The sequence below is a fragment of the Entelurus aequoreus genome, linkage group LG23 (genome assembly GCF_033978785.1).
Source record: "Entelurus aequoreus isolate RoL-2023_Sb linkage group LG23, RoL_Eaeq_v1.1, whole genome shotgun sequence".
NCBI lineage: Eukaryota > Metazoa > Chordata > Actinopteri > Syngnathiformes > Syngnathidae > Entelurus > Entelurus aequoreus.
In genome coordinates this window covers 31,374,790-31,402,031 of record NC_084753.1, presented here as the reverse complement: position 1 = coordinate 31,402,031, position 27,242 = coordinate 31,374,790, and the positions used below count along the sequence as shown (strand labels likewise).

Here is a 27,242-nt window from a genome sequence, read left to right as displayed (position 1 = left end):
AACAAGTCCAGTCGCTTCTAAATATTCCAAAGTCAACTTTATTATAAGAAAATGGAAGAGTTTGGGAACAACAGCAACTCAGCCACCAAGTGGTAGGCCACGTAAACTGACAGAGAGGGGTCAGCGGATGCTGAAGCGCATAGTGCAAAGACTTTCTGCACAGTCAGTTGCTACAGAGCTCCAAACTTCATGTGACCTTCCAATTAGCCCACGTACAGTACGCAGAGAGCTTCATGGGATGGGTTTCTATGGCCGAGCAGATGCATCTAAGCCATACATCACCAAGTCCAATGCAAAGCGTGGGACGCAGTGGTGTAAAGCAGTGGTCCTCAACCACCGGGCCGTGCCCCGGTACCGGTCCGTGGATCGATTGGTACCGGGCCGCACAAGAAATAAAAAATTGTTATTAAATCAACATAAAAAACACAAGATACACTTACAATTAGTGCACCAACCCAAACAACCTCCCTCCCCCATTTACACTCATTCACACAAAAGGGTTGTTTATTTCTGTTATTAATATTTCTGGTTCCTACATTATATATCAATATATATCAATACAGTCTGCAGGGATACAGTCCGTAAGCACACATGATTGATTAAAATAAATAAAAACTCTCCCCCCGGTCCGTGGGACAAATTTTCAAGCGTTGTCCGCAGTTACAAAAAGGTTGGGGACCACTGGTGTAAAGCAGGTCGCCACTGGACTCTAGCGCAGTGGAGACGCTTTCTCTGGAGTGATGAATCACGCTTTTCCATCAGGCAATCTGATGGACGAGTCTGGGTTTGGAGGTTGCCAGGAGAACGCTACATTTCGGACTGCATTGTGCCGAGTGTGAAATTTGGTGGAGGAGGAATTATGGTGTGGGGTTGTTTTTCATGAGTTGGGCTTGGCCCTTTAGTTCCAGTGAAAGGAACTTTGAATGCTCCAGGAAACCAAAATATTTTGGACAATTCCATGCTCCCAACCTCGTGGGAACAGTTTGGAGCGGGCCCCTTCCTCTTCCAACATGACTGTATGCAAGGTCCATAAAGACATGGATGACAGAGTCTAGTGTGGATGAACTTGACTGGCCTGCACAGAGTCCTGACCTGAGCCCGGTAGAACACCTTTAGAATGAATTAGAACGGAGACTGAGAGCCAGGCCTTCTAGATCAGGCCTGGGCAATTATTTTGACTCGGGGGCCACATTTAGAGAAAAAAATGTGTCTGGGGGCCGGTATATCTATTTTTAAGAACACTTTTACAAAACCTCACAATGTCTGATTGAATGCTAAAAGCGTTATGACAGACCGTCTTAAAAAACGTAATGGAATTTAAAAATTTTCTATAAACGATAAAACACTGAATATTGACAAAATATGAACGTCACACCCCCTTTCGATCGACATATTTTACAATCAAGTGAAAGGCAACAAAAATGCAACAAACCGTGAAATAGTAACGCGAAGGGTACAAAATAAGCCCACCTACAATCTGATATATCACTGACCTTTAGAACTTTGTTGTGAAAATCTCCTTCCGCATCTATGGAAACGCTTCCCACCCACACTGCTTGGTACCTCGTCTGAGCTGCTGTGACTTAGATGACCATAGTCACTAATTAGATTACCATAGTAACTAGTATATCATCCATAAGCGCAGATTCCAACGATTGAAATACTTTGTATAGTTCAAGACTTACGATTGTTAGAAAACATCACTGCACATCATAATGGCAGCTACACATTCCATCTTAAAGATCTAAAAAAATATTTGGGAATGTCCGGCGGGTCAGATTGAAAAGCTTAACGGGCCGCATGTGGCCCCCGGGCCTTAATTTGCCCAGGTCTGTTCTAGACCAACATCAGTGTGTGACCTCACCAATGCGCTTTTGGAAGAATGGTGGAAAATTCCTATAAACACACTCCGCAACCTTCTGGACAGCCTTCCCAGAAGAGTTGAAGCTGTAATAGCTGCAAAAGGTGGACCCACATCATATTGAACCCTATGGGTTAGGAATGGGATGGCACTTCAAGTTCATATGTGAGTCAAGGCAGGTGGCCAAATACTTCTGGAAATATAATGTATGATATCTTTTGATCATGCCTTTGATAGTTACTCCCACCTTTAGCCCGCGCGTCATTGAATTTCTTCACTTTGACATTTGGAGCACAGGCCAGAGGTCACATCCCGACAACACAACGATGCTTTGTTTCAATAGTCATTAAAAGGGAAGAGTCTGGAGTTTGTACCGCGCATTGCAGACACCAACCCCCCCGCCACATTCGCCTTCGCACCTGCACCGGAGCTCCAGCGGCCCCTCCTCTTTATTAATATATAAATGTATATTTTATGGAGTGAAATTACTGCCAAAACTCAGAAATGTTACCAAAAAATAAATAAAAAAATTTCACAAACACACTAAAGCATTGGTCTCCAACTACTGGTCCGGCATGACGCATTTTCTACCGGGCCGCACAGAGACATGAAATAATTTATAACCGACCGCATTTTCTCCTAATTAACTTTCGCCTGTCACACCAGACACACCAATAAGCTTGTTCTTAGATGTATTATAAACTCCTGAAGTCGCCATTTGCTATATTTGTTACATCTTTGTTACACTGCACATTAATAAACATATCAAATGTAAAGAGAGACAGCACGGCCTGGTTGGTAGAGCGGCCGTGCCAGCAACCTGAGGGTTCCTGGTTCGATCCCCGGGTTCCGCCATCCAATCACGTCTGTTGCTCACTTGTGTGTGAATGTGGAAATAGTGTTGAAGCGCTTTTAAGTACCTTAAAGGTACTAAATTAAAAAGGTCCCAGATTGATGACCTAACATCAGGGCATAGTAGGCAATCTCAGTGCTAAATTGTTGCATATAATAATTGTGATGAAGGAAGAAAACACACATGTCCTTTGGCCAAGTAAGTTAAAGTGCTGCTATTATTGCACACAGTCTTAGTACACAAGTAGATGTATTTAAGCATGGAACATTGGACCAAAAAAGCTAACAGTGTATGAAATATTGCACAAAATATGAATACATAACTTTTAGTATGGAAATAGAAATCTATTGGAATTAATGGTATTTCTAACTATTATATATCCGTGCTCTTATTCTTGAATGTGATGTATCACATATAACCCATCAGATACTAAAGCCAAAAAAGCCTACTATGAACAAAATTTAGTAAAAAACAGAAGTCCATGGAGAGCTTTTTTGCAAAAGGAAAAGGCCGGGGGCTCCCACTATTTCAACGTTATGGTGAGTTTGTTCATGTATTCATTTTTCATGCACTTATTTGCTATATTTATCTGCCACACGTGGAAGGCCGGTCCATGAAAATAATGCCTACATTAAACTGGTACTCCTGGTTGGGGACCCCTGCACTAAAAGGATTAGTAAGTAGAAAAAGTATTTTCTTTCTTTTGGGATAAACTTTGGCACGGTTTCTTCACTTGTTTTGTTTCTCATGCGCAGGAACCGTAGTCCGCACTCTTCAACGACAGGTGGTGCTGCTGAGTGGTTCTTCTTGGATTGGCTCCGCCCACTTGCTCCTTTTAATTGGACCAAATACTGAAGAGAGGCAACTAAAAACAGACTTGGGAATTAAATATGAAAACATTTGCACGCATTTGCCGACGGAGCGAGTGATTTGTGAAACATTTTTAGGAGTTTGTCAAACAATTTTGAGTTTGTGGAGTTTTGGCAGTAATTTCCCTCCATAGGAGGTATACACAGTCCAGTTAAAAGATTCAACAGAACAGCCGTCAGAGCCGACAATCTGCCGCTGTCAACTGCTAAAGGTAACAAATACAGCGCAGCTGAAACCCTCGCTGACGTCACAGGTCGCTTGGCAACAGACACCGCCTTTTAAAAGGCGCACACTCTCATATTAAATTTTTCTCAAATACATATGTTCAAATGTTTTTTTAAGTAAAGCACTAATTACTTTAAGTAATTCATTACATTTGTTAAAGAGTAATTCCATTAGTAATTAAATAACTTTGTTGGTTATTTAACAAGTACCGTATTTTTCGGACTATAAGTCGCTCCGGAGTATAAGTTGCACCGGCAGAAAATGCATAATAAAGAAGGAAAAAAACATATATAAGTCGCACTGGAGTATAAGTCGCATTTTTGGGGGAAATTTATTTGATAAAACCCAACACCAAGAATAGACATTTGAAAGGCAATTCAAAATAAATAAAGAATAGTGAACAACAGGCTGAATAAGTGTACGTTATATGAGGCATAAATAACCAACTGAGAACGTGCCTGGTATGTTAACGTAACATATTATGGTAAGAGTCATTCAAATAACTAACATATAGAACATGCTATACGTTTACCAAACAATCTGTCACTCCTAATCGCTAAATCCCATGAAATCTTATACATCTAGTCCATACTTGCCAACCCTCACGTTTTTAGCGGGAGACTCCCGGTATTCAGCGCATCTCCCGATAACCTCCCGGCAGAAATTTTCTCCCGACAAACTCCCGGTATTCAGCCGGAGCTGGAGGCCACGCCTCCTCCAGTTTAATGCGGACCTGAGTGGGGACAGCCTGTTCTCACGTCCGCTTTCCCACATATATTGAATATAAACAGCTTGCCTGCCCAATGACATAACTGTAGAATGATCGAGGGCGAGTTCTTGGTTTCTTATGTGGGTTTATTGTTAGGCAGTTTCATTAACGTCCTCCCAGCGCGGTGACAACACACAACAACAGCAGTCACGTTTAGTCTACCGTAAAGCAGTTCGTCTGCCGTAGACAGCAATGTTGTGACACTCTTAAACAGGACAATACTGCCATATACTGGATAGCCTCCAGAACACTGAAATTGAAGTATTTATTTTATTTATATGTATAATAAAAAAAAATATATATATATATATATATATTATATATATATATATATATAATATATATATATATATATATATATATATATATATATATATATATATATATATATATATATGAAATACTTGAATTGGTGAATTCTAGCTTAAATATATTCCCCTCTTAACCACGCTCACGCCCCCCCACCCCCGACCTCCCGGTATCGGAGGACTCAAGGTTGGCAAGTATGGTCTAGTCTCTTACGTGAATGAGCTAAATAATATTATTTGATATTTTACGGTAATGTGTTAATAATTTCACACATAAGTCGCTCCTTAGTATAAGTCGCACCCCCAGCCAAACTATGAAAAAAACTGACTTATAGTCCGAAAAATACAGTAACTGGAGGAGCAGTCACATTACAGTCTGCAAAGCGTGCTTGCACGTTTGTATCCCCGACGCCTGCCAAATCTGTAGAAAAAGTCATCTTTGAGGCTGAGGTGAAGACCACTCTTACCAGTTCAGTGAATTCCCCCAAAACATTTCCATCGAGAAGACGGAATTTGCCGCCCTTCTCTGCGTCCACCATCGCTGGAGCGTGTGTGAACGCTTGAGTCATCTGCAAACACAGCAATCATTTAATGTGTCAACTACTATACAAATCAATCCAGTCTGATCTGATACATCCTAGAATACTCCTGATTCAGCATTTGGGCATATTACTCACAGATTTTCACTTTTTGCGTATGACCAGAAAACAACGTGGGCTATGGCAGGAATCTACTGTACACGCAAAATGTTCCGAGTTCAGATCAGTGAGCATTTCAAGGAGTAACTACTGTAATCACAAAAATAAAATAAAATAAAATTCGAGCCCAAAATGATTCATACCTTTGGCAAATTTGTAAACATTTTGTTTAAATGTAAATAAAAGTTGAAACATATTTTTCCTGTATTTCTGTTTTGAAAAACCCCAGTGACCAGTCAAGAAAAAAACTTGCTTGTTGAATAACAAAACTTAATTTGTGGTTCGACTCTGATAAACATTGTCAGTTTCACTGTACTTGTTAATTATTTGTTCTTTTTATGAGTTAAACCAGGTCTGTCCAAACTACAGTCCACGAGATGTCACAAGTTTATTAAAGAGTCCTGCCGAGTGCCTCAAGCTTAATTTGAATGATCCGTCAATTTAATTGCTACAGCTTTGCTGCCATCTTGTGGACAACATGAACAAAGCATTTCCTTTACATTTACTTATATGACACAATCCAAATAACCTATTCCACTCATGGCGCAAAAAAACTTCAACCAACATAAAAAGTAAACACACATAGTCACACATAACACAACCTGCGCACTGAACTTTGTGGATATTATAAAAGAATGTCCATTCACCATACATATTTCAAAATTACACCAATTTAAATCTACTACCATGCATGATGCGAAAAATGCAAAACTCTCTTCACACTTATCAATGTTTGGCACATTTAAAGGCCTACTGAAAGCCACTACTACCGACCACGCAGTCTGATAGTTTATATATCAATGATGAAATCTTAACATTGCAACACATGCCAATATGGCCGGGTTAACTTATAAAGTGCAATTTTAAATTTCCTGCTAAACTTCCGGTTCAAAACGCCTTTGGAGGATGACGTATGCGCGTGACGTCGAGAGATCCACGGAAGTGTTTGGACCATATTGGACACAATACACAGAGCTCTGTTTTCTTCGACAAAATTCCACAGTATTCTGGACATCTGTGTTGGTGAATCTTTTGCAATGGTTTGTTGCAAAGAAGAGCGTTGTAGGTGGGATCGGTGTATGCGGCTGGCTGTAGCAACACAACAAGGAGGACTTTGACTTGGATAGCAGACGCGCTAGCAGCGAACTCACCTTGACTTCCTACGTCTCCGGGCCGCCGAACGCATCGTCAAACGCTGGAACGCAGGTCAGCACGGGTGTTGATGAGCTGAGGAGGGCTGGCTGGCGTAGGTGGAGCGCTAATGTTTTTATCATAGCTCTGATGAGGTCCCGTTGTTAAGTTAGCGTCATTAGCAACAGCATTGCTAGGCTTCGACAGGCGTCGAATACACATTAACCGTGTATTTACATGTCCAGTGTTTGGTTCGGTGTCTCCTGATAGTAGTATTGTTGATCTTCTGTCTATCCTTCCAGTCAGGGATTTATTTATTTTGTTTCTATCTGCATTTGAGACAGATGCTATCACGTTAGCTCAGTAGCTAAGTGTGTCACCGATGTATTGTCGTGGAGATAAAAGTCACTCTGAATGTCCATTTTGCGTGCTCGACTCTCATTTTCAAGAGGATATAGTATCCGAGGTGGTTTAAAATACAAATCCGTGATCCACAATAGAAAAAGGAGAGAGTGTGGAATCCAATGAGCCAGCTTGTACCTAAGTTACGGTCAGAGCGAAAAAAGATACATCCGGCACTGCCTCTAGTTCTTCACTCTAACGTGACTCATCCACGAATCGTTCATCCTTGCTCAAATTAATGGGGTAATCGTCACTTTCTCGCTCCTAATATCTCTCGCTCCATGTAAACAACGGGGAATTGTGAGCAGCACTACCGCTTGTGACGTCACGCTACTTCCGGTAGGGGCAAGGTTTTTTTTTATCAGCGAGCAAAAGTTGCGAACTTTATCGGCGATTTTCTCTACTAAATCCTTTCAGCAAAAATATGGCAATATCGCGAAATGATCAAGTATGACACATAGAATGGATCTGCTATTCCCGTTTAAATAAAAAAAATTCATTTCAGTAGGCCTTTAAACTGTTTGATATTGCTGATTGATTGATTACAAAACTTTAGGGCGGTCATGAAAGTAAACAAAGTAAGAGTCAAACTTTCACATACTTAATATCCAATTATTTATACACACATATATACAGTATGTACACATACATAAACACACATTCATATACATATATACACACACATATATACACACACACACACACACATATGTATATAAATAAATACATACACATACATTCATATATATGAGTTATATATATGAATACATACACTACCGTTCAAAAGTTTGGGGTCACATTGAAATGTCAATCAATCAATCAATGTTTATTTATATAGCCCTAAATCACAAGTGTCAATGTCCTTATTTTTTAAGGAAAAGCACTGTACATTTCAATGAAGATAACTTCAAACTAGTCTTAACTTTAAAGAAATACACTCTATACTATGCTAATGTAGTAAATGACTATTCTAGCTGCAAATGTCTGGTTTTTGGTGCAATATCTACATAGGTGTATAGAGGCCCATTTCCAGCAACTAACACTCCAGTGTTCTAATGGTACAATGTGTTTGCTCATTGGCTCAGAAGGCTAATTGATGATTAGAAAACCCTTGTGCAATCATGTTCACACATCTGAAAACAGTTTAGCTCGTTACAGAAGCTACAAAACTGACCTTCCTTTGAGCAGATTGAGTTTCTGGAGCATCACATTTGTGGGGTTAAAGTTAAACGCTCAAAATGACCAGAAAAAGAGAACTTTCATCTGAAACTCGACAGTCTATTCTTGTTCTTAGAAATGAAGGCTATTTCACAAAATTGTTTGGGTGACCCCAAACTTTTGAACGGTAGTGTACATATGTATGTAGGTGTATACACACATTTACATATATACACAAATACACATATATATATACACTCACACACGTATCTAAAGGCTGAAATATACTCTCGCGTCACGTAACTTTCGCACGCAACGTGCCTTGCTCCTCTACCAACGTACCCTCCCGCCGATCTTTACATGTACATCCAAGAAAATCTAGCTTTACGTGAGTGTTCACTAATAACAAAGGAAACTTCCCACAGCCTAAAATACATTAAAGACAATTTACATCAAAGACAAAAGTTTTAAATAAAAGTAAAATATTTCTATTTTCTTTTGTTATCCCCTGTTATCCTTTGTTTCTTTTTCTTGATTACTGTTTGAAAATTATAGAGACAAATAATTTATATTTAGATCTTTGAAATAAATGTATAGAAACATGTTTACTTGCCTGGTTCAAAAAGGAGATTGCGCTTCTCAATGTGATTCAAGATGGAGTGCCAAACCCAAAAAAAAGTAATCCAGTAAATGTTTCAAAAATGTTTGAAAAGGTAGCACATCCCAAAATTAAGACTAGTAGGACAAAATACTCACATTTCACTTGATTTATTGCTCACATCAAAAAAGAGGAACGCTTACGCGTTTCGGCACGTGGCCTTCGTCAGAGCGTTTAAGAGTACATACAATTTCAGTGTCAATTTATACATACACACACACTCAGAGTTCACAACTGGGAATTGGATCCAATTACTGGGGAACCAATCACATGTCTTCTTCCTTGCTGATGCTGGGACCAATTTTCAGGTGGAGCTTCTGCAAAACACTGTTGTTAGGACTAGCATACACTAGATGGCACTGGACTGGATACTGGATGACTACAATGACACAGAAGGAACAATTATGTTAAAAAACATTTTAGGCTATAGTCATCATTGAGTCCATTTGGTGTCATAGTATTGAGTGTGTAGATCCAGAACATTTCTCTCTGTGATAGTTTTTTCAAAATATCTCCTCCTCTTTTGGGCATCATGATTTGTTCAATCCCATAGAATCTTAATGAAGAGGGTGAACCGTGGTTTGCTTCAGAGTAATGTCTTGCAATGGCATAGTCCATATTGCCTGTACGAATTGCTGTTTTGTGCTCAGATATTCTTTGTTTTAGCGGCCTTTTGGTTTTTCCAATGTAGGCTACATTGGAAAAACCAAAAGGCCGCTTTGCGGCTGGCTGTAGCAGCCTTTTGGTTTTTCCAATGTAGGCTACATTGGAAAAACCAAAAGGCCGCTAAAACAAAGAATATTTGAGCACAAAACAGCAATTCGTACAGGCAATATGGACTATGCCATTGCAAGACATTACTCTGAAGCAAACCACGGTTCACCCTCTTCATTAAGATTCTATGGGATTGAACAAATCATGATGCCCAAAAGAGGAGGAGATATTTTGAAAAAACTATCACAGAGAGAAATGTTCTGGATCTACACACTCAATACTATGACACCAAATGGACTCAATGATGACTATAGCCTAAAATGTTTTTTAACATAATTGTTCCTTCTGTGTCATTGTAGTCATCCAGTATCCAGTCCAGTGCCATCTAGTGTATGCTAGTCCTAACAACAGTGTTTTGCAGAAGCTCCACCTGAAAATTGGTCCCAGCATCAGCAAGGAAGAAGACATGTGATTGGTTCCCCAGTAATTGGATCCAATTCCCAGTTGTGAACTCTGAGTGTGTGTGTATGTATAAATTTACACTGAAATTGTATGTACTCTTAAACGCTCTGACGAAGGCCACGTGCCGAAACGCGTAAGCGTTCCTCTTTTTTGATGTGAGCAATAAATCAAGTGAAATGTGAGTATTTTGTCCTACTAGTCTTAATTTTGGGATGTGCTACCTTTTCAAACATTTTTGAAATGTTTACTTGCCTGTTCTGGTTGTTTGAATTGTATATAATTAAGTTAGAACAAAGAAGAGCTGTAATTGGTCAGTTTGATTTGCCATCATTTATGGGTTCGCACAGCCCACCACCGCAAACATCTTCCACCGTTTTGTTTCAAAACGATTAGTTCCAACTCCAACATTAAAATTGTTGGTTGAAGTTTATTTCGAACATGTATCATGTTAGAATTGCATACATCACACATTTTTTAATTTCTCCTTACAAAAAGAGTAAGAAGAACCCAGGCTTATTTAATCCTACCCCTTTTCCACTTCATAGCAACTACTGACACATATGTTCACTTCATGTTCTCAATTTGTAACCCAATTTACATCAATGAATTCTAAATACAACATTTCTCTTACAGAAATAAATAGTTGAGTCAGTTAGAATTTACATAATGACACAAATATATTTTTTCCAATAAGTTCAAGATGATTATCTGAATTATTTTTCATTTTACTTTCTGTTAAACAACCTCTTAAACTGCATCATAATCATGATTGTGGCGACCACTACTACATGCAGGAAAACGTGTAGAGCACATATGTCAGAGTCAAGGCCCGCGGGCCATATCCGGCCCGCGAGAAGGTTTTTTACGGCCCTTGGGATGATCTTGATTTATTATTAGAACCGGCCCGCAGACCGCAGATCTTTTACACGCACCAAGCGGATGCCGGTCCAAGGTTCCGAAAGGGGGCGAGCGGCCCGCCGGGACGCGCCTGCCGGCCGAAGGGCTGCAGCCCGGCCGTCAGTCGCGGAGCCCGCCGTGCCACGCGCGCCAAGGGGGCGGGCCGAAACCCGGCCCCGAGGCCCTGAGACTTCTGCTTTGTTTCCCCAAACCGCGCGTCACCGCCGGGCCCGCACCACCGTCGGGCTGCAGCCCGAGCGTCGGTGGCGGAACCCGTCATGTGCCGCGCGCGCCAAGCGGAGCGGGGGGGTCTAGCGGGCCGAAACCCGCAGGCCACCCCCTCACCACGAGGCCCTGAGACTTCTGCGTTTGACCCCTACGCGCGGCCCGTCGGGACGCGCCCGCCGTCAAGCCACGAGGGCCAGCCGTCGGGTCGCGGAGCCCGCCGTGCCACGCGCGCCAAGGGGCGGGCCGAAACCAGCGGGGGGTTTCGGGCACCCAACTCGCCTCCCTCCCACGGAGGGAGGAGGGGGGTTTAATGTGAACATTACTGTGCAATCACATATTTAGAGTTTTTACTCAATTCAAGTTTAAAAGTTAAAGTTTAATATTTGTTTTCACTGCATGTTACTTCTCCTTAAACAAAGTGTTGTTTTTGATTTATAGATTTTTGCACTTTATTTTATTGTATTTCAATTTAATTATATTTTAAAAATATTTCAGTTGAGTGGATGATAGAAAATTGCTATTATTGTTTTTTTCTTTGAAGTAAATTTAGCCCACTTTTGCTAAAATAGAAAATATAGGCTACTGATGGTGCCTTGAATACCGGTTTCTTTCATTTAATGTTCATGTTATGGGGATTTTTATATAAAGGAAATTTGTCTTTTGTGTCTGTTGAAAATTAAAGATTACTGACAGAGCCATAAGAAAATATTGCTTTATTTATCTGATCATATTGGAATATATTTGTTAGGTTTTCAGTAGGTTCAATTAGGTTCACTAGACTATATGCGTCATTTAAAAATTTTTCAATGAACATTCGAACAGTCCGGCCCTCGGCTTGTAGCTAAATTTTTTATTTGGCCCTCCGTCCATTTGACTTTGACACCCCTGGTGTAGAGAATTGCAAGAAGGTACCGACTGCGCGTACCGAAACAAAGATTGCGAATGACTGACAAGAGGTTTACTCTGTTCTAAGGCTGGACAATTAACCAAATTTTTATTTAGATTACGATTATGGCTTCTCCCGATCATGAAAATACAATAATCGAAAAAAAAATATGATTAGAAGAGGCGCGAATGAGTGAGAGAAGAGCTCGTCTAGTAGAATTTTGGGATGTCACCATGGTAGCTACTTTTATTTGACACATATGCAAAATAAATAATCATTAAACTCAACAAAAAAGTAAGTCATATGATTTCAGGTGTTCATGTAACCGCGAACAAAATCACATAGTTGGCCAATAAAACAGAATCCGCTGATAAACGCAAAATAATATCAGGGAAATTGACATGTGAGTGAAATGTTGTCATTGTGAGGAGAAGAAACATTTGTTTGGGATAACTGTTAGTGCTTATTCATCCCCGACACACTCAGTCCATGTCCTGAATTAAACAATGTGAACGTTGAGAACTTCAAACAGCGACTAAACTACGAAGCTGTAGCTAGCAAGAACAATCCATACACCTACAATACATCTCATCTGTTGTGTTGTTGTGAACGACATCCTTGATGTAAGATCAATGATCTAACAGTGGTCGCAACTTGGAAGGCACTCTTTTTTTCTTTCTATTTTTTTTTTTTTTTTAACAGCCTCAATCAAGTGAGTCGAGCACAATAATAGCATGGAGCAGTCTGACTGCGCTAATAAAATAAAGGCTTCAAAAAAGTATCTTACACAAGCATTATGCACTTAAAGCACCTATTGATACATTTACACAATTATTATGCTTTGACCTAAAAAAAATACTGGTCAAAATTATCTAAAGATGTATTGCAACAATAAATTTGTGCCGTTAATTAACAAATATTTTATTACATTTTATTTTACACAAAAAGCACACACTATTGGGATAAAATCATGGAAATGTATAAGAAACTAAAAAACAATGAAAGTGTCAACTGTACATGGCTTGTATATATGCATTTTTATGAAAGGAATAAAAAGAAATGATGATGATGATGATGATAAAATAAGTCTAAAAGGGAAAAAAACATGAATTAAAAACAAAACGGAATAATTAATTTATTGTTTTTCATATTGCTATTGTTATTTAAATTTGTTATTCCTATTATTTTTTTTAACTTGTTGGTTTATTTGTTACTAATCAATATCGTTTTTTGAAACTATATTTAAAATTAAATTTTGTGGTACAATACTCTTGTTTTCAAATGATGAAACAGTGTAATTAATCATGATTACAATATCAATCAAAAATAATTGTGATTATTATTTGACATAATTGTCCTATTCATGTAATTTTACTGTCCAATCAACGTGCTCAGGTGCTGAGGGCAATGCACAGAGAGAGACGTCTTGTATCCATTTTGAAAGCCAGAGAGGAAGACGTAGCAATTTATCGATAACTGCAAAGTTAATGACCTCATTTCCATTTATTGTTTGATTTATTTACTCATTTCTTTTTTAATGCCTCTGGACATCGTATTTAATGTTTTTTAATTCTATTGAAGGCCTTAATTTTTGCAAAAATCTATTTAAAGATTTAATGCTTTTTAATGACTCGTGGAAACCCAGTTTGGTATGCTGTTTCATTCCATTGATGCGGCTATGCTACAGCGAACGTGGCAACATTGCTTCGTGCAAGGAGTGGTGCCCGTATAGAGGTGTATTAAGTGAGGTGAAAGAAACTTTGACAACCACTGATTACATTAAATAGACTTTAGTTAACAAATCTTGTCAACTGCCTGTGTAATATATTTGTAAAATTTTAAAGAGACCTTACGGACACACTGTATAACTGAAGTGTACTGCTGCTCCTGTGCAGGGGTGTTAAACATTATCTCAGAGAATATTGTACAAATAATTTGATTCCTTATACAGTGAATGTAAAAAAATAAAATAAAATAAAACATTTTAAAAAAGGGATTTGACGAGGACACCTTGGACACGACTGTGATGTGTGATACCACTGATTGTTTTTCCAGATCCCAAATAAAATTCAATAAAATATACCTAACGTGTCTGGTAACATTTTAAAAGTTGTGCGTTTTCAAATTACACACTGATCGATGAAAACAGTAAAATGTAAAAAAGAAAAATCTGCATGTAATGAGAAAAAGCTGAAATTTTTAAACTACATACACACATACATACATATATATAGACACACACATACATATTTATATATTTGATCTAAAATATTACAAGTTCCCAAAAGAAAAATGTAATGTACATAAAATATAAACAAAGTTTCGTTAGTTAATAAAAAAAGTACGAACTCATGAATTAATTTTAAAAATTACAACAACCATAATAAACACTATTAAATATGTACCTGCACGTTAATATTTTCATACAGGCAGAATTTTTTGACAGACTATGCTATGCAGTTAAAAAATCATATTTTTAATATATTCATACATAGGGACAAACAGGAAAAATGTAAGAAAAAAAATTGGGTATGAAATAAGATAAAGTTTAAATGTTCTAATTAATTAATAATAATATACTTAATCGCCCATATACAAAGCTGACAATATCTGGTTTTAGCTTTTTTTTTTCAAATAAACAATATCAATATGGCTCCCACATACTTTTACTTTTCAGTAAAGTTTGGACACCTCTGAACTAAAGTATCAAAAGTACCAATATTTTAATTTGAGAATCAATATTAGAGCATAAAGATCTGATATCGGTAGTATGAATCCGCACATAACTACACAACACTCACCTCCTGGTTGACAAAGACTCTGTAGAGGTCTGCGGGCGACGTGAGGAACGTCTCCCTAATGCTGAACTTGCACGTGGGGATCTTCACGCCCGTGTGGACCGGCGCCACAGTGCTGCTTGAAGATGAAATCTAGTCCATGAATAGAAGAAGTTAGCGCCTGCTATGATACCTCACGGAAGACAGTGTGACGGCGGGCGCCAGAGCAGTGAACCTGGGTTTTGTCCGCCTTGGCTTTGGACTGCGAGGTGGACTGCAGCTGCACCATGCCGTTCGCAGTGGGCAGGATCATCCCCTGGGTGAACTCTGCACGTTATCAAGAACAAGCCGGGATTAACAAGCAGCCACACAGTCCTGTAGACACACCTCCATAGACCACGCCCTTCACCTGTTTTTAGATAGTCCACATAGCTTCCTAGAGCCATGCGGATCTTCTCGGATCCTTTGGACTTCATCAGCTGGACCAGCGGCGTCTCCGGTTCATCTTTGTTGAGTGAGATGCCGATCTACAAAGGAGAGGACACGTGTCACCTATAAAGTCTATTCTTGTGCTCCGAAGCACCGGGAATGCTTACATCCAGATCCTCCATGTCGTTCTCGTCGGACAGGTTGGGAATCTCGACGGTCCCTTTGTATTTGATTCCTGATTTTGACTTTCCTGAAGAAAAAGAAGTGCGTGGGGGGGTTATGTCACGTCATAGAACAACAATGTCTCCGACAGTGGACTCACCGGTCCAAGTTGCCTTCATGTTCCACTCGTAGAAGAAAATAAGTTTCCCTTTGCGGTTGTTGATCGACGCCTCGCCTTCCAACTTGCTGACCTCGGAGACCTCGCAGCAGCCCTCCTCGTTCTCCACGCACAACCCCAGAAGGAGGCTTTTCAATTTGTCCGACGACCAGCTTGTGGCATCCCGTTCCGTCCTGTGAGGGAGGAATCCATGGTTAAACAGCCACACTAACGCACAGCAGGGCTCAAATGTATGATTTTTTTATACATATAAAATTATTCCGTGTGGTCCAATAGTTCTTTGGTCAAAATTTTGCAGAAATTACGATTTATCAACCATCTTCAAACTGCTTTCTGGCCGTCTCCTCAGGATGCACCGTTTTGTGGGCGTATTCTCCCCGTCAGCCATGTTGGTAGTTTTTACCGCATCCAGTGACAGTTTTAAGAATTATACGCTATTTTCCTCATCTACAATTGAGAGCATTGCAGCAAAAGACGCTCTGAAATCCCTCCCCCATTCTTCAAAGACAATGGGATGTTGACGCTGTTCCGGGCCGCCGAGGGTAGCGACTTTGAGGCTTATGGACAAAACACGCACCCAGGGACTACTACTACACTGATAGGCACACATATTAGGGTTGTGAATCTTTGGGCACCACATGATTGGATTCGATTCCTCAGGGGAACGATTTGATTTAGAATCGATTCTCGATTCAAAATGATTCTCGATTCAAAAGCAATACTTTTTAATAACATTGGGTGCCAGTTCTAGGATTAACTACATTCCTACATGAAATATATAAACAGCTCTAATGAATTACTTAACACTGGTTTTGTTTAATAAAATTCTACCCAAACATTTAATACAGTCAAATACAAATAAGGCAACAAGAGAAGTATCCAACACTTCTCTTTTGTAAATTAAATCTGTACAGCAGATATAGATCATCTACATCAACAATATGATTTGCCTGAGTGGCTGGATAGGACAGATTAAAAAATAAATAAATGTAGATTTTTTTTTTGATTTTTTTTTTTTAAAGGGTTTTTAATTTTCTGGTATCGAGTAAAAATTGTTACAAATTAAAAATCACCACTAATTCAAAAATCTTTTTTTTTTTTGGTGACACCCCACCCTGATCCCACGCCTACGCCGCTTCACCCCGCGATGGCTGCAGTTTCGGGCCGGGCTCTGTCTTCTCCCCGTCAGCCATGTTGTAGTTTCTAGCGCTTATTGTAAATAATTTAATGTATATACTCTGATGATTAACTTGTGTGATGACTGTATTATGCTGATAGTATATATTTGTACCATGAATTGATTAACGTGGACCCCGACTTAAACAAGTTGAAAAACTTATTCGGGTGTTACCATTTAGTGGTCAATTGTACGGAATATGTACTGTACTGTGCAATCTACTAATAAAAGTTTCAATCAATCAAATCCATATCGAGTCTAATGACAGAAATAAGTTCAAACTATACGCACCGTATTTTTTGGACTATAAGTCACAGGTTTTTTTCATAGTTTGGCCGGGAGTGCGACTTATACTCAGGAGCGACTTATGTGTGAAATGAACACATTACCGTAAAATATCAAATAATATTATTTAGCTCATTCACGTAAGAGACTAGACGTATAAGATTTCATGGGATTTAGCAATTAGGAGTGACAGATTGTTTGGTAAACGTATAGCATGTTCTATATGTTATAGTTATTTGAATGACTCTTACCATAATATGTTACGTTAACATACCAGGCACGTTCTCAGTTGATTATTTATGCGTCATATTACGTACACTTATTCAGCATGTTGTTCACTATTCTTTATTTATTTTAAATTGCCTTTCAAATGTCTATTCTTGGTGTTGGGTTTTATCGAATACATTTCCCCAAAAGATGTGACTTATACTCCAGTGTGACATATATGTTTTTTTCCTTCTTTATTATGCATTTTCGGCTGGTGCGACTTATACTCCGAAAAATACAGCAATTTGTATTAGTTTACATGTGCATGCACGAGCCAGTCTGCCCCACAACAAGAGGATGGGGGGGGGGTTAATTGACTACAACGTAAGATTGTGCAAAAAGTTGGTTTTGCAAAATAGGTCCCCTTCAAAGAACGTTGGGGAGTAGGAAATAGCCCTTCCACAAAAACATGACTGACATCAGCTCAGTTTGCAATGATTATTTAATCTGTGTTGTATGATGAATTTTAGATTACTAGGGGTGTAACGGTACGTGTATTTGTATTGAACCGTTTCGGTACAGGGGTTTCGGTTTGGTTTGGAGGTGTACCGAACGAGTTTCTAAGCTAAAGTCTTAACAAGCTGCTTTGCTTCTTCTGCCTCTGTCTCAGCACCCCGCATTGTCCCACCCACACAACCATCCAGGGACGTGCACATGATTATAGAGGGGCAGAGGCTCAAAGTCAGAAAAGGGCAGGACATTTTTTTTTTGGTCCTTTACACAATATGGAAATTAATGTAAAATTAAATTTGCTAATAGGAAGCTAACTACTTAGCGGTGTGTCCTTTGTAGGTAAAAGTGATTGCCATTTCTTTTGTGTCAACAAATTATTGTCATAATGAGTTAATTCACATTATCATAGGCTTGGAAGACATGAAAAGCAACAAAACTCTGGTTTATTATTAGGCTATTCATTGTTAAAGATAAGCACTTTAATATTGAACATTGACCAGTGCAACATGAACTTTGAAAAAAAATACAAAAATAAATACCCAAATGGAAAAAACTTCAATGTGAAAATCTGTCCTTCTTCCCTTAACTTGATGAAAACACCATCAAGTTGTATCTTGTGGTCTTTCTCACTTAATGCTCAGACTAAACAACTGAATTATTATTATTATTATCATTATCATTGTTATTATTATTATCATTATTATTTTGTTAACCCACACAGTAATAGCAAAGTCACAATAAACTTTATATCTAAACCTCTACTGTGAGAGAAATGTGATCCGCTGTAAACACAGTGCATTTTATTTTGAAAATTAACTCAGTGTTTTATTTTGTATTTTGTACACTACTTCCTGTCCCGCACGATCCGCTCTGCTCTGTGCGGAATTGACGTGCCGTGCTCAATTAATGTGCCGTGCTCCGACGTCCGGCAAAAACAGAAGCCGACACATTGAAAAATAGAATAATACAGCGTTTTTCTGAAATATTACCCATATTAAATGCTGAATAAGTGGACGGCGACTAGACCATAATCCATAACTCACAGGTTCAAGTAGCTCCACTGTCACGTCTCCTCAGGGGCGCAGTTGGCTCTCTCTTCTCTGGCTTCTCACTTACTCACTCACTCACCCTCTCTCTCTCTCTCTCTCTGGCGGAAGCGGCAGGCTCAAAAAACCCGGTTTTACAAGAAAATGTGGAGTTTTTGTACCGCTGTTTTTTTTGTTTGTTTTTTTTACATCCCTGACAGGAATTTCTTAATGTTGTTTAAAGAAAAAATAAATAAATAAAACACACACACAGGCAGAAGACACTTTTTAAGACGAGGCAAAAAAGGGCAGGGGCTCAAGCACCCATAGGGCCCTATGTGTGCACGTTTCTGCAACCATCTGATTGGTTACACACAAAGCGGTAACAGCCAATCAGCAGTGCGTATTCAGAGCGGTAACAGCCAATCAGCAGTGCGTATTCAGAGCGCATGTAGTCAGCGCTTCAGTGTCGAGCAGATTGGTGTTTAGGTTAAACACCTATCTGCTCACCTGCTAAACTTTAGCAGGTAAGCATCAGGAAGCGGACTCTCCCCAAATGATAATAAACACCTCCTAGTCAACTACTAGTAACATCACTATGAGCCCGTTGACCTTCTAGAAACTTAAACTGCAGCTCAGCTCGCTCGCAGTCCTGGCTTGAGGTGAAGGCTAATTAGCTTTTAGCGTAACGTTAGCTCATTTTGCGGTGTGTGTGTGTGTGTGTGTAGTCTCTCCTATTGCTATTGTACTATTTTTTCAGCTATAGTTACATTAATCATTAGAAATGTAGCAGCCTAGTTTTGAATGACAGGGTCCCTGCTATCGCATGTTGATAAAAATATAACATTTACATAATAAAAATCAACTACAGGCTTCCCAAATGCTGTAATAAATTAAGCATGATGAGTTGACTTGAAACTGTTTAATGTTGCACTTTTTATATGTAGAAGTATATGTCATTTTATTTAATCTGAGCAACAACTTGAGCCAGTTTAAAGTTGATTAACGTGGGCAGAATTATTATAGTGTTTCCGATGCTAAAAGGATAAAGCCATTGTTTACAAATTTGGTAAATAAATAACCAAAAAATGTATATTTTGTTGTTTTCTTACTGTATCGAAAATGAACCGAACCGCGACCTCTACACCGAGGTACGTACCGAACCGAAATTTTTGTGTACCGATACACCCCTAAAGATTGCCCATTCAAATTAAATGGTAAATGGGTTGTACTTGTACAGCGCTTTTCTACCTTTTTTAAGGAACTCAAAGCACTTTGACACTATTTCCACATTCACCCATTCACACACTGATGGCGGGAACTGCCATGCAAGGCGCTAACCAGGACCCATCAGGAGCAAGGGTGAAGTGTCTTGCTCAAGGACACAACGGACGTGACTAAGATGGTAGAAGGTGGGGATTGAACCAGTAACCCTCAGATTGCTGGCACGGCCACTCTCCCAACCTCGCCACGCCGTCCCCATTCAATAAATGTTGTACGTTATGTACAGTTTGGGAATTCTAACGCACGGGTGTGTTCCAATGCGCGTTCCCTACTCTAAGATCTGGAAGTTTCCCAGTGCCGGAACGCTCCGGAACTTTCCATGGGGTGACTGAAAAAAAAAAAAAGTGGTGCTGAGAAACGGTTACCATGGTGAGCCAACGGGGACGTTTGATACGAGCGGAACAGGCGGCTTTCTGCTGATGGCTTCTCGTGGGCGCAAGCTCGCTATGACGTCATGAGATGATTTCCCCCACCGGCACCGACGTGCACGTTTTTAGACGCGTGCACGTGGGACGGACTAGAAGCGTGTTATGACACTTAGTTGTGTCCATTAGTTATTTACTACTCACTATTGTTGACTGCAATGCACTTTCTTTCAACAAGCTAGCTTCATTTTACGATGATTAAAGCACCTTTAACATATCTTGCCGTGTTAACACACCATATTAAGAAGAATACATTACATCGAATTGGTGTTTTTAGTGAGCATGACATGTAGCTCGGTATGCTATTAGCATTAGCCACGCTGGCTAGCTATGTCCTTTCTTTCCGCCTCACCAGTGCCAGTTGTTGACATTAGTAGCATCGGCTCGCTCTTCCACGATCCAGCGAGGGTCGCCTTCTCCCCATTTGGCCATCTTGGCTGGTATTAAAAAAAAAGGTGCTCGACTCTGCCGGTGAATGAACACACGTTGCTTCTAGAAGTGTCTACCTCCCGCAGCCCCACCGGCCGTGCTCGAGCATTTATTCGCGGAGCACGGAACTTGCTGGAAAACGGAAGTTGGCGCGGTGGACACGCCCCCTCACATCCGGTACAGCGGCTTAGCGTTCAAGATGGCTGACACAATAACTTCGGATCAAAAATCATCCTTTAAGTCTGTCCGTCATGTCGGCTATGTCTGTCATATTTCCTCACAGTCACGGTTCGACGCAAACACCAACTGTGAACGTACAGTAGGTGTTTTTGTCCCGTTGTCGATGTCAAATGCTAACGCTTACAGAGGCTAGCAAGGTACACTGCAAAAAGTCAGTATTCTAAAACAAGAAAAAATACAAAAATTAGGGGTATTTTACTTGAACTAAGCAAAATGATCTACCAATAGAACAAGAAAATGGGGCTTGTCAAGACTTTCCAAAACAAGTAAAATTAGTAGAGATGTCCGATCGGCCAAAAAAGTCTTTAAAATGTATTATCGGAAATTATCGGTATCGTTTTTTTAATTATCGGTATCGTTTTTTTATTTTTATTAAATCAACATAAAAAACACAAGATACACTTACAATTAGTGCACCAACCCCAAAAAACCTCCCTCCCCCATTTACACTCATTCACACAAAAGGGTTGTTTCTTTCTGTTATTAATATTCTGGTTCCTACATTATATATCCAAATATATCAATACAGTCTGCAAGGGATACAGTCCGTAAGCACACATGATTGTGCGTGCTGCTGGTCCACTAATAGTACTAACCTTTAACAGATAATTTTACTAATTTTCATTCATTACTAGTTTCTATGTAACTGTTTTTATATTGTTTTACTTTCTTTTTTATTCAAGAAAATGTTTTTAATGTATTTATCTTATTTGATTTTATACATTTTTTTTTAAAAAGGACCTTATCTTCACCATACCTGGTTGTCCAAATTAGGCATAATAATGTGTTAATTCCACGACTGTATATATCGGTATCGGTTGATATCGGTAATTAAGAGTTGGACAATATCGGGCATCGGCAAAAAAGCCATTATTGGACATCCCTAAAAATTAGCTAACCTCAATGAACCCAAAAATACCTTAAAATAAGTATATTCTCACTAATAACAAGTGCACTTTTCTTGGTAGAAAAAAAATAGACTTTTTTGCTCAATATGTTGAAAAATATTCTTAAATGAAGTAAATGCTAGTGCCATTATCTTGACATAAGGACATGCGCTCGGCATTATATTTCTTGAAACCAGCAAACTTATGCTAAAACTAATTTTATTGTTCTTAATGGAAAGGCAACAAGGCAACCGCTTGTTACTCTCGGGGTCTCCTAGCCGCTCAGGCAAATCATATTGTCTAAAAATGCATTTTTCCATGGATAACATGACATCATCGCGCCAAGTGCGTGCTCTTTCAGTCAATTAGTGCGCATGTATATACAGCCCGGCCCCCAGCCAAAAAAAATGTTATTGTAATTTTGAAGAATTGATCTGAATGTGCATGAACTATTTCTGTTCAAAATAGTTTGAAATATCACATGTTAAATGTTTAAATAGTCCGTTTACTGTACTGTGCCAACTGTACTACTATATGAGTATGTGTTTTCTATTGTTTCATTGAAAATAAAACAGCAAAGTCCATTTGGCTGCCATCTGTTTAAGACTCATTTGTGTCAAAATCATGATTTTTTTTTTAAGAAATGATTACTTTAAAAAAGTAGTTTTATACTTGTGAGTGTTAATGACACAACATTGCATCAGTTGATATTCTAGTTTCAAGCATGTTTTACTCAATATAGGTCATCAAATCTCAGCAACAAGCTGTAATATCTTACTGAGATCAGTTAGAAACAAAACACTTAAAACAAGTAAAACACTCTAACATAAAATCTGCTTAGTGAGAAGAATTATCTTATCTGAAAGAAAATAAGCAAAGATCACCCTTATTTGAGATATTTAATCTTACTTAGATTGCAGTTTTTGCATTGTAGCTACTTAACTACTTGCTATGCGGAAAGAAAATCACACAGTTTGCAATGTTTTGGACACAACTCAGCTATAGTTTGTTGATAAATGGTGCATACATGATGGCTGATAGAAACAAAAACACAGCATTTAAAACAGCCCAACATTTTTTAAAAATGCAGCAAATGCCCAAGCCACAGCGACATAAAATGAACTGCACTGTACTGTATTAGAGAAAACAGAAACTTTTCAAAATAGTAAATGGGTTATACTTGTATAGCGCTTTTCTACCTTCAAGGGTACTCAAAGCGCTTTGATACTATTTCCACATTCACCCATTCACACACTGACGGCGGGAGCTGCCATGCAAGGCCCTAACCGCGCGACCCATCAGGAGCAAAGGTGAAGTGTCTTGCTCAAGGACACAACGGACGTGACGAGGTTGGTAGAAGCTGGGTATCGAACCAGGAACCCCTCAGATTGCTAGCATGTCTACTCTTCCAAACCGCGCAACGCCGTCCTCAAAATAAAGCCAACTTTCCTACGGGAATCATGTTTTTGTCATGAACACGTAACAAGACCGGGCAGCACGGTGGTAGAGGGGTTAGTGCGTCTGCCTCACAATACGAAGGTCCTGGGTTCGATCCAGCGCTCGGGATCTTTCGGTGTGGAGTTTGCATGTTCTCCCCGTGACTGCGTGGGTTCCCTCCGGGTACTCCGGCTTGCTCCCACCTCCACAGACATGCACCTGGGGATAGGTTGCTTGGCAACACTAAATTGGCCCTAGTGTCTGTCTATCTGTGTTGGCCCTGTGATGAGGTGGCGACTTGTCCAGGGTGTACCCTGCCTTCCGCCCGATTGTTGCTGAGATAGGCTCCAGCGCCCCCCGCTACTCCGAAAGGGATAAGCGGTACAAAGTGGATGGATGGACGTAACCAGACCTTATTTACAGACCAACCCTATTCCCACTTCTCTGTGAGCGCTTTGAGTATCTAATAATAGAAAAGGGCGATATAAAATCTAATCCATTATTATTATTATTCAGCATAAAAGTTGCCTGACTCCTGGTGTTCCATATTTTCTTTTACAACAATTTTTGGGGGGGCAAAACAAAGTCAATAGTACACAATAACCAAACCAAAGCATAATCATTTAAATGAGTTCCCGAGCTTGTTAACATTAACAAAAGCGGCAAAAAAAATGTAATCGTAATAATATCAATCTAATTACTCTAGACAAGTTGAAAAACGTATTCGGGTGTTACCATTTAGTGGTCAATTGTACGGAATATGTACTTCACTGTGCAATCTACTAATAAAAGTTTCAATCAATCAATCAATTGATCATACACTGATACTACCCTTGGTATCAACTCTGCCCATTTCTGGATCGTTCCGTCTTCACCTTACATGTATGCCTGGCAGTGGTTGCTTAACAGCAACAGAGCAGCCCAACAGACTTATTACAATTTACTAAGCACTTATTTCTTGTGTTGTTTCAAGCTAGTTTAGCGGCTGGCTTAGCGATTAGCTTGCTTGCTCCTGTTTACTCTTACTGTGTGTAACATGTTTAGCATCACCCTCTAGTGTTGCATGATTATGGTACTTGTTAAGAAATGTAGTTTATTTCCCGCAATAGTAGATTATTGGTTTAAGCAAGCAATTCCACATGGTGAGTCCTTTTTAGTTTATTGTTTTACTCAATCTTCTCGTGCTCTAATTAATGTTAAAAAGTTAAAGTTAAAGTACCAATGATTGTCACACACACACTGGGTGTGGCGAAATTATTCTCTGCATTTGACCCATCACCCTTGATCACCCCCTGGGAGGTGAGGGAAGCAGTGAGCAGCAGCTGTGGCCGCGCCCGGGAATCATTTTTGGTGATTTAATCCCCAATTCCAACCCTTGATGCTGAGTGCCAAGCAGAGAGGTGATGGGTCCCATTTGTATAGTCTTTTTGTGTGTTAATGAATGTTGCTTTTTAAAGGGGACCTACTATGTAAAAACAACTTTTCTTACCTATTGGTACCTGTGTTTGTGTATTTAGGATCTGCATAAGTACTGTAGATTTTTTGGGGGGTGCTCAGTTTGACCCTCAAGCAACAATAAGCGCATATGAGCACATATTTAGGACACACAAAAACTTGAGACTTACTTCCTTGTGTGCATATCTGTGTTGTAGTCCATGGGTGTGTGTTTTGTCCATAAGCCTGGAAACCGCTCCATTCGGCGTCACGGAACAGAGTCATCCCTCCAGTGTCTTTGAAGACACGCGGAGGGATTTCAGGGCGTCTTTCGCCGCAATGCTTCCATAGGGGTGTTCTCAGCATGGCCTTACCAAGGCCAATGCAGAGGGAGATGAACTGTAGATAAGGAAAATAGCGTATAATTCTTACTTATATCTATTAGTAGACTCGATATTGACGTGCTAAAAACTACAACATGGCTGATTGAGAGAAGACGCTGTCAAAGTGGAGGCACGTAAATAAGACCCCCCCACAAAACTGAACTCTGAAGAGACTGTCAGAAAGCGGCTTGAAGATGGTCTGTAAATCATAATTTATACAAAAAATGTGCCCGTTTTAAAGGGAAACTTTTGGAATTTTGCCTATCATTCCCAATCCCTATGTGCATTCTAAATCATAAATAAACATCAGCAAAAGTCAATGGCGCCAATTGGAGTTAATAAAGCGCTCTAAAAACGTTCAACACCTCCATCAGGGTTTAATATACATGCTGTAAGTATTTATGTAATGTAGTAACATTCATAATAAAAGGTAATTTTTACATATTTAGCCCATTTCAAGCATATGGCAGCACATTCATTTCACAGACGCCTCCCAACGTTTGCTATTTCCTTCAACAACAACAGACCTACTACTTACGGCAGACTTCATGAGAGACAACAAAGACTACTTTGCGACAAATTATGATCGAGAACCTTATATTTTTGGGCCTGAATATGAGGATGAGCAACACGCATTGGCGTTGTTAGGCCTATTTTAGGGGGGCTCAAGCCCCCCTTAAATGTTTTTAAGCCCCCCTAAATAATTCGGTGTTAACAAAAATATATATATATATTTTTATTTTTTTTTACAAATACATGCCGACATATTCATTATAAAGTGATAAAGTGGCCCGAATATGAGTTTAAATAAATAATCATATAACCTGTCATTATTTACTCAGTTTCCCCTCACTTCATAGCGTAAGGTAGAGAGCCTCTTTAGTGCGTCGGTATCCAATCCATTCCACTTGTTCATACAGAAAAATGCCCACATCGCTCAAAATCCAGTCCGCATTTTCTCTGCGACCTTTCTTGCGGTCCTTGGACTTGTTCATATAGAAAATGTCCACATCACTCAAAATCCAGTCCGCATTTTCTCTGCGACCTTGCTTGCGGTCCTGCAGGTGTACGAAGCACATTAGCACACAGCACTGCAGAACAAGAACCTTGTGTCTGCAATTGTAAATAATTTAGTTTTTAAGTTTTGTGTTTCTTGTAGAATCTATATAAAGTAATATACATTAGCCTATTGTTAAAATAATGAAAAAAACATAATTAAATATATTTGTTTTATTGTATTGTTACATTAATAGCTGTTGTGTTATTATAGGATGGCTTGTTAAACATTTCATAGGATTTTCAGAGGGTGGAAAAACCAAAACATTTAATATAAAATGTAAAATGAATAAATATATAAAAAGAAAAAGAAAAAAAATGGTTAAAAGCCATCGTCCCGGGGAGCATTTAATTTCGTCCCGTGCATTTTTTTTACCGTCCCCGGGACGACGGGACTACATTAATCTCAAGCCCTGGAAGTTACATTTTATTGTTTGCATTATTTGTTTCAGCATTGCACTTTGAAGATGGTCCCTCAGTTCTTTGACAGCTTTGGCTCTTTTTCAGATTAGCAGACTAAGTCTTTCTTATTTACAGTATATATAAACGTTTGTAATTTCTATTCAGACTTCCATATATATTTAATTTCCTTGCCATAATATATATATATAAATATATTATATACAAGCCAAATTATCCCGATCCAGATATTACTTTAATTCAAGTAATTAAGTAACATTTCCAGAGCTTGAATTTACAACCATTTTAGTCACATATGTGCCCAAAATGTAATCTGTGCAACTTCAAAATATTTGGGAACAAACAATTATTGTATTGTAAGGGAAAGTGGTGGC

At 39.2% G+C, this 27,242-nt stretch overlaps 1 protein-coding gene across 2 annotated transcripts in view; it reads right to left on the bottom strand.

Moving 5' to 3' along the window:
• The window catches only part of LOC133640572 (activator of 90 kDa heat shock protein ATPase homolog 1-like), a 31,297-nt gene that overhangs the window by 2,701 nt on the left and 1,354 nt on the right, over positions 1-27,242 (bottom strand). The window contains exons 3-9 of one of the 2 annotated variants that reach the window (XM_062034061.1): positions 25,201-25,408; positions 15,649-15,839; positions 15,494-15,576; positions 15,307-15,424; positions 15,133-15,224; positions 14,922-15,050; positions 5,354-5,455 (exon numbers count right to left, since the gene is read on the bottom strand). In XM_062034061.1, coding sequence (XP_061890045.1) covers positions 5,354-5,455; positions 14,922-15,050; positions 15,133-15,224; positions 15,307-15,424; positions 15,494-15,576; positions 15,649-15,839; positions 25,201-25,271 — 786 coding nt within the window. In that variant the 5' untranslated portion in view covers positions 25,272-25,408. Of the gene's footprint in view, positions 1-5,353; positions 5,456-14,921; positions 15,051-15,132; positions 15,225-15,306; positions 15,425-15,493; positions 15,577-15,648; positions 15,840-20,934; positions 21,148-25,200; positions 25,409-27,242 lie in introns of those variants that run through there. The other variant, XM_062034060.1, reaches the window with a different exon arrangement.